General features: G+C 37.5%; 1 protein-coding gene across 2 annotated transcripts in view; it reads left to right on the forward strand.

Moving 5' to 3' along the window:
- Positions 1-7,715, forward strand: part of COPS4 (COP9 signalosome subunit 4) — a 17,683-nt gene extending 9,968 nt beyond the window's left edge. For both annotated transcript variants that reach the window (XM_032785692.2, XM_032785694.2), the window contains 7 exons: positions 1,222-1,325; positions 1,750-1,903; positions 3,571-3,721; positions 4,437-4,607; positions 6,066-6,181; positions 6,635-6,719; positions 7,232-7,715. In XM_032785692.2, coding sequence (XP_032641583.1) covers positions 1,222-1,325; positions 1,750-1,903; positions 3,571-3,721; positions 4,437-4,607; positions 6,066-6,181; positions 6,635-6,719; positions 7,232-7,365 — 915 coding nt within the window. In that variant the 3' untranslated portion in view covers positions 7,366-7,715. The remainder of the gene's footprint in view (positions 1-1,221; positions 1,326-1,749; positions 1,904-3,570; positions 3,722-4,436; positions 4,608-6,065; positions 6,182-6,634; positions 6,720-7,231) is intronic.

Below are 7,715 nucleotides of genomic sequence, written 5' to 3' on the forward strand. Positions count from 1 at the left end.
GGGGCTGTGACTCCTAGGCTGGGTGAGTGGCTCCAACAGATCCCAGGAACAACATCAGAGCTCTCTGTCCAGAAGAGTGCAGTGCTAGGAACAGCGAAGATACTGTGCAGAACCCTCAAACTCGCAGGCCTCTAGTAGAGGACCCGAGGTTGAGGAAGACACATACCACCCATAGGGGTGAGAGGGGAATTTTTTTTATATATATAGTTTTATTAAAAAGTGAGTTCTTAACTTATTTAGGGAACAGTTTATCAGGGAAAATGTTACCTTGAAATACCAGCTCAATCAGTCAGCTACAGAGTTTAGTTCAGTATGGGTTGTCAAGCCTGCTCATTTTTTTTCTTTCTAGATACCCTGCAGCATTAGCTGGTAGTGTGTGTGTGTGGAGAAAAGAAGTTTTTATTTAAATATTATAAGATCTAATATTTGAATTGGAAAAACCAGACAATCGCTTGCTTTGCTTTACATTTCCATCTGTTTCCTTCTTATTATTTTAATCAGCTTTCATCTCAATGCTTATCTCAGGGTTTCTCCCTTGGCCCGCGCCACTTCCAGCAGCTCCCATTGGCCCGGAGTAGCGATCCGTGGCCAGTGGGAGCCACAATCGGCCATACCTGTGAAAGGGGCAGGTAAACACACTGGCCCGGCCCACCAAGGGCTTTCCCTGCACAAGTGGCGACCTCTGAGGAAACCCTGGCTTATCTAAACATCCCTACCCATGTTACAATGGTTGTATATGGATTAAGCCTATCACACCAAGCAAATGGATCAATTAATTGTCACAATTCCTCTGTGAAGCCTTGATCCCACGTTGTAAATCTCAAGATTGGGAACAAGTTATGAGTGCATTCCTACCTCATGGGGGTTATGTGAAGATTAATTTTTTAGGCCCAGACCTTCACAAATGGCTAGTGATTTGGAGTGCCTCAATTTTGGAGAGCATAACTTAGCACCTGGATGCTGAGCCCTTTCCAAAAATCAGGTCCCTTTTTAGTGTCTCAACTTGGGAATGCCAAATTGAAGCACTCAAAACCATTAGTCATTTTTTAAAACTTTGGTCTATGTAAAGATTTTTAGGTGAAAGGAATCTACTGATTATGAAGCTACTATATCACGTGTCAGGTGGCTGGAAAAATACTGTTGTTAAATGAGAAGAAGCAGATGGTATGATTGTTAATGGAATATGGATCAGTTTTTATAGTATGCTTTTGTTTTTTCCAGGTTGCTTCTATAAGGCAGCATCTTGCATCAATTTATGAGAAAGAAGAAGACTGGAGAAATGCAGCACAAGTGTTGGTCGGGATTCCTTTGGAAACAGGACAAAAGTAAATACTGTGGTTAGAGACAATTTTGTCCTGCTGAGTATCTTTCTGTGTTTTTTAAATGCTTCCCTAGAGTTAAGTGTGTCTGGTTTTTCTCTGCTTATTTCCTTGGATCTTCAGTATTGTTGCATGGTGACAATTGTGTAGGTAAATTCAAAATCATTTCTGCAGTATCAAAATACTCCTTGGCTCTCAAAGCACTAACATAATGGAATACCTAGTCATTAGCATCCTTCTAGCAAATGTGATAAATAAAGCTTCACTTCAAAACACTCTCTACCCCTTTTCCCTGTACATCCCTTTCCTTCTCCATGTACACAAAGGAGTTACTATAGGCTTTGCCCAGTTTAATGTCTCTTGTGATTGCAAGATTGAAATGCTCACACTACTGGATTTCTACATTATATATTTTTCTGCTCCTTCACAGACAATACAATGTGGATTATAAATTGGAGACTTACCTGAAAATTGCCAGACTGTATCTGGAAGATGATGACCCAGTTCAGGCGGAGGCTTATATTAACCGAGCTTCTCTGCTTCAGAATGAATCAACCAATGAACAGCTACAGATACATTATAAGGTGGTGTAACTTATTTTAGTTTTTCCTTCTACGAGGGAAAGAATACCACACTGAATTATAGTAGGATGTATGGGGTTTTTGTTGTGGGGTTTTTTGGGGGGTTTTTTGGTAACTTTACATAAGCTTTTGATAAATAGATTTAGGATAGATTGATAAAAAGATTTTTCAAAATAGACTTGTCTCATTGAAAGTCAATGTGAGCCTAAGTTCCCAAATGTCTAAGTCACTTTAGACTTGTAGGCTACATAAGCAGTTTTGAAAATGTTATTCCTAGCTTACATCTGAAGAATCAAGATAACAGAAAGGACAAAGAATAACTCACTTGAATAAACATCCAGGAAAAAATAAATTTATGATAATCACTGAAACCAAACAAGAAGGAATAAAATGAATTATTTTAAGAAATCATATACTCCTAGAGCAATTTGTCGTCTAGCAAATGTTAGTCTCCTAAATATTACTCTGCTATGGGATAAAAGCATTAGGGTCAGACTGACAGTACCAAATAGGTGCAGAGAAGCATATAGTTCTAGAGCATTGCAAGTACAATTTTTTAATATACTAGGCTTGAACTACACAGCTATGAAATTAGAGTGAGTATAACATTAAAAAAGAAATTGGAGAGGGAAGACTGAAAAAGCAAAGAAATGCTAAACTCTGAAGAAGAGACACCAAGGAAAAATTAATTTCTGTGTGCATCCTGTAAGTACAAAGTGTCATTGTTAGTAGTAAAAGGGAGACTTGGGTTATGAAACATTTGTACTACATTTTATGTATTACTGGTTTATATTCAGTTTCATTTTTAATTGTTAGGCACTAGCACAATGCTGCAGTGTTTGAGATCCAGACACTGAAGGGAAATGTTTCTTTCTTTGTAAACTTATCCCAGCCCACAAAGTAGTTTTATATAAAAATAGTTAATAGGTTTTGCAAAATCTAACACTTGAGCTTATACTATCTGACAGTTTTAAATTAATGAAGTGACTGTATTTACATATTAACTGCTGGTATTCCCTATCTTTTGGATGAAATATAAAACCAGGGTCCTGACCACTTGTGGCCCCTTAAAGGTACGTGATACTTAAGAGTTAGTGTTACTTGGATGTCCTGGCCAAATTACAAGATGGATAATTACTTGGCTCTGTCTAAATCCCTGCTGCATCTTTTATTGGATATATATTAATCTTCACTTCCTGTCTGTGCTGTTGTATGATATTGCATTGCCCTGTGGCAGTAGAAATTTCATTTTCAAATTAGCTGCACCTCTGCTATGAGGCAGGTATTAGTGTGTTTATATAATTCCATATTTGTTTAAATTAGTAACGTGCTGTGGAATCCTGTGATATGAAAATTTATGTAAATAATTATGCTCAGTAATCACTCATTAATTTGACATTCAGATTAAGATTCTGCAGTTTCTGTAGAGATCTCACAACAGGCTTTGGAGGACAGATTGCCAGCATATCACGTCTCTAACTGCAGAAGAATAGTTATTTGAGCTCTTGCAGAACTTTCCCAAGATGATGATGATGATGTTCTTCTCAGCAGACTTAAGCAATGCTTATGGAGCCATGCTCTCACTTTGTAATACAGCAGCTAATGTGTGTCTCCACTATATGGTCACTTTCCTACTTAGCTTTTTTCTTACTGAAACATTCTCTCTTTAGATGTGCTACGCTCGTGTCCTTGATTACAGAAGGAAGTTCATTGAAGCTGCCCAAAGGTACAATGAGCTCTCTTACAAGAGCATAGTCCATGAAACTGAGAGACTAGAGGCATTGAAGCATGCTTTGCATTGTACTATCCTAGCATCAGCAGGTAAAATGAATGTCACAGATTTCTGTGTATTTCTGGCCTTTTATATTCCATATAAAAAAGGATTGTTAATCTTTAGTTGATCCCCATAAAGCATAATCTTTTGTGTAGCTCTCATCATTGTAAGGTGTAGTAGCGAGGAATCTAGAAGTATGAAAACAGGTAAGATATTGAGGGTTTGATAGCAGGCCAATAACTGAGTTTTGAGTATCTTTCTCTCTGCATGCCTAAGTTAAAGTCATCTTACCTGGATGCACAACAGAACGAGTAATGGGGAAAGCTTAGGCAGTTTAAAAAAAACACTTTGGAAAAGGTTGCAGTAGTTATTATCTAAGGAATTTTTTTCTGTCACTGATCGTAAAGTATACCTGGAGACAAACTAAGGGGGAAATGCAGGAAGGATTTTTGGAAAAAGGAACCATTGGCTCATTTCTTAAGGCCTTTATTTAAACTAGGCATGTATTTTGCATGAGGAGACCTACCCATCTTTTATTTCCAATGAAATACTAGGTGTCTAGACACCACGAGGAGGGGCACATTAGAGGCCTTGACAGTTTTCTATTAGAAAATATCTATGATACACACCTATCCTTGCAAACAGTATAGGAGTGGACATAACAGTTTCAAAGCATTGTTCCCTCATGAGCACTGTTTTAGTAAAGTGATATTTACAGAATTTATTAAGGAGATCATTTTGTGGGATTCTTATTTCTCCTAGGACAGCAGCGCTCTCGCATGTTAGCCACTCTTTTCAAGGATGAAAGGTGTCAGCAGCTTGCAGCCTACGGGATCTTGGAGAAAATGTATCTGGACAGGATTATCCGAGGGAATCAGCTGCAAGAGTTTGCTGCCATGCTCATGCCACACCAGAAGGCAACTACAGCTGATGGTACAGACTTCTTTAAAGCACTGTAATGCTGTATTTCAATATCCACACAACTTATCCAGTATAGATTTCCCTAGTATATGCATAGAAATGTGTATATACTCCAAGTGGCTGTCTTTGGAACTCTACCCTCCTTCATGTATTTATGTTTGATCTTAGATTCAGTTCCTATCTCTGTCTTAACCTGTTGATCTCTTACGAGCTATCTAGAATCCAGCTTCTCCATACGTCATTAGATTATACGTCTCAGTACATTTCTACTTTAATGTCTTCTCTTCTAATGAATATAAAACTCATTTTTCTAATCTTGCTTCATTTTCTGAGACCTTCTCCTCTCAGCTTTTCCAGTTCAGTATATTTGTAAAATGGTGCCCATCAGTTTTTTTACAGTATGATCTGTTTTCTACAGATTTATACAAATCTCTTGTTTTCCGAGTTTGATAGATCTCAATGTTTGTTTTCCTAACTGCTACCACATAATATGGATCTAAAACCCATCAGCTTCATACCTCCCAAATCCATTCTCTGATCAGTGCAGCTTTTGGTAAAACAGTTCAGGCTAGAATTTACTAAATTATGTTACGTAAACTGAATGACATCATTGGAGCCTTACATTCAAATTAGTGTGTTCTCTAGATTAGAGTGGTTAAGTGCAACATCAGTGAAGAGTATGAAATACTTCATGTGCCAGGCAAGCCTTACCTTTATGGACACCTCTTTCCCTACAGCAGGGAAGAAATACTTTGGAAAAAAAATCAAACTGAAAACAGTTAGAAAACATTCCTCTTACCAGATAAGCTGTATGCATCTTTTGAACCCCAAACTCCTATTTGGCTACATTCTATGCGTATGCTGTCTGGTCCAAAACTGAAAAATCTTTGTTAATTAAGATGTTCATTTAACTGTTGCAGTGTCTCTCCCTTTCTAGATCATAGCTGATTCTATCACCTATTGTGTTATGGTAGAACAAGATCAGGTGCTAGGTACTGCACAAACAGGAAAAAGCCGTCTCTACCCTAAAGAGTTAAAATATTGAGACAAAAGGCAGAAGAAAGGAGAGCAGCAGCATCCCTATTTCTCAGATAGTGAGAACTGAGGCACAGATTAACTCACTTTAAGGTCATTCATGAAAACTGTATCAGAGTCAGAAAACGAATTCCGTGCTCCAGAGTCCTAGTCCAGTACCTTAACCACAAGACTACCTCCACTAGGATGTCCTAGAACTGAGCTAGAGAGACTAAAGCCGTTCTTCTAAGTTGTTTACTTTGAACAGATATGTAAATTGTTAGGGTCTTTAGTGCTCATTTACTTTTGTACGGAGTAATAGTTCTGGAAGGAAACCAGATATGTTTAAATGCTCTATACATATACATTTACCAAAATTATTTTTCTTACTCACAGTGCAAGAAAAAGTCCATTGAGAACTCTAACAACGAAGTGTCATTTTATCCCATCTCTAAGGGTCCAGTATCTTGGACAGAGCTGTTATTGAACACAACTTGTTATCTGCAAGCAAACTATACAACAATATTACTTTTGAAGAACTTGGAGCACTATTAGAGATCCCTGCAGCCAAGGTATCTTATTTGTTTCCCGTGTGATAATTTTTGAATGTAAGACCTGAATTCCATTGGGGAAACAGTGATATTAACAAGTATTCTTGGTTATAACTTTAAACAGTTCAGCTTTTCAAGTTTCAGTGCTTAAGTACTCTGCACTGCCTCTAGTCTTTCAATCACGGGGCCAACATGTTCAAAATGCAAAACATTTAACCCATTTTGAGGGATGGGGAGAATACTTAACTTGGCTCAGCAACAAGAAGTGGATTAAGCATTAGCATTGCCTGGTGCCGAAGGGAGTCCATCTGGTTCTCTTTGAGCCAGAGGTTGGGCGGCAGTAGAGCATAGTCTTAAACAATAAATTAGCGGGGATGATGTGTAAAGGTCAGGCATTCTTTTGCAGTGTCAAATATGTTGGAAACAAAATTTAATATAATTCTCAGATCTCTCTCTCTAATTCCTATTTTGCAGGCAGAAAAGATAGCTTCTCAGATGATAACAGAGGGTCGAATGAATGGATTCATCGATCAAATTGATGGAATAGTTCATTTTGAAAGTAAGGTTTTTTCCTTTTTCATGGTGCAATTCAAAATACATTGGTTGAGCTGTTCTCTGCAACACAAGCAAGTTGTAGTTTTTAAATGAGGATCTATTACTGTACAAGCAAGTGTGCTTGGACTTGCTACTGCCAGCAGATGGCAGAGTCTGTATTGTAAATAACAGTTCAGCTTGTCTATTACTTAGTCATATTTTACTCTTTTCTAATGTTTAAGAGAATGTGTGATGGACTCTATACAAAAGCTGTATCAGACTGCAAAATAATTTCATCGTGTTAGTCTTGTAAATACATGATGAGTAGGAAGTTCTCCACTTCCACTTTGTGGTGCAATACCTAATTAAATAATCTTTTAAATTTAGAAATAACTATATTGTAGACCTGGTAAATAGACAATACTTTTTTTGTCACATGATTAAGTGAAACAACAATAAAAATGCTTTTAGTTGAAATATAGCAGAATTGGAAAGAATCAGTCTGCTTTTGCAAAAAAAATTTCTTTTCTCCCCCAGCGCGTGAAGCTCTGCCAACATGGGACAAACAGATTCAGTCACTATGTTTCCAAGTTAACAACCTTCTGGAGAAGATTAGTCAGACAGTACCAGAATGGACAGCTCAGGCAATGGAAGCTCAGATGGCTCAGTAAACCTATACTTAGTCTTTTGACTGTAATCTCCTTCTGTGCTGTACAGATGAAATCTACTAGGACTATGAAATGATCACCTGAAAATTATAGCAATATACAGTCTTATATAAAACCCTGAAGTTTTGTCAGAATACTCAATATGGTATCACTGCATGAGAAATATGCTTTGCTGTTTTGAAAGTTGTGGTGTAAAAGTACAGGAAGAAGTAAAATCTTAAGATTTGTGCAGCACATACTGTTTCCTAAATTGTGGACTCATCACTTTCCATTGGTGGTTGTGAAAATAAGTGCCATGTTCCTGTGAGTTATGGTTATTCCAATAAAGGCAGGAATGAGCCAATTAGATTCAA

This window comes from Chelonoidis abingdonii, chromosome 5, assembly GCF_003597395.2.
Source record: "Chelonoidis abingdonii isolate Lonesome George chromosome 5, CheloAbing_2.0, whole genome shotgun sequence".
Classification (NCBI taxonomy): domain Eukaryota; kingdom Metazoa; phylum Chordata; order Testudines; family Testudinidae; genus Chelonoidis; species Chelonoidis abingdonii.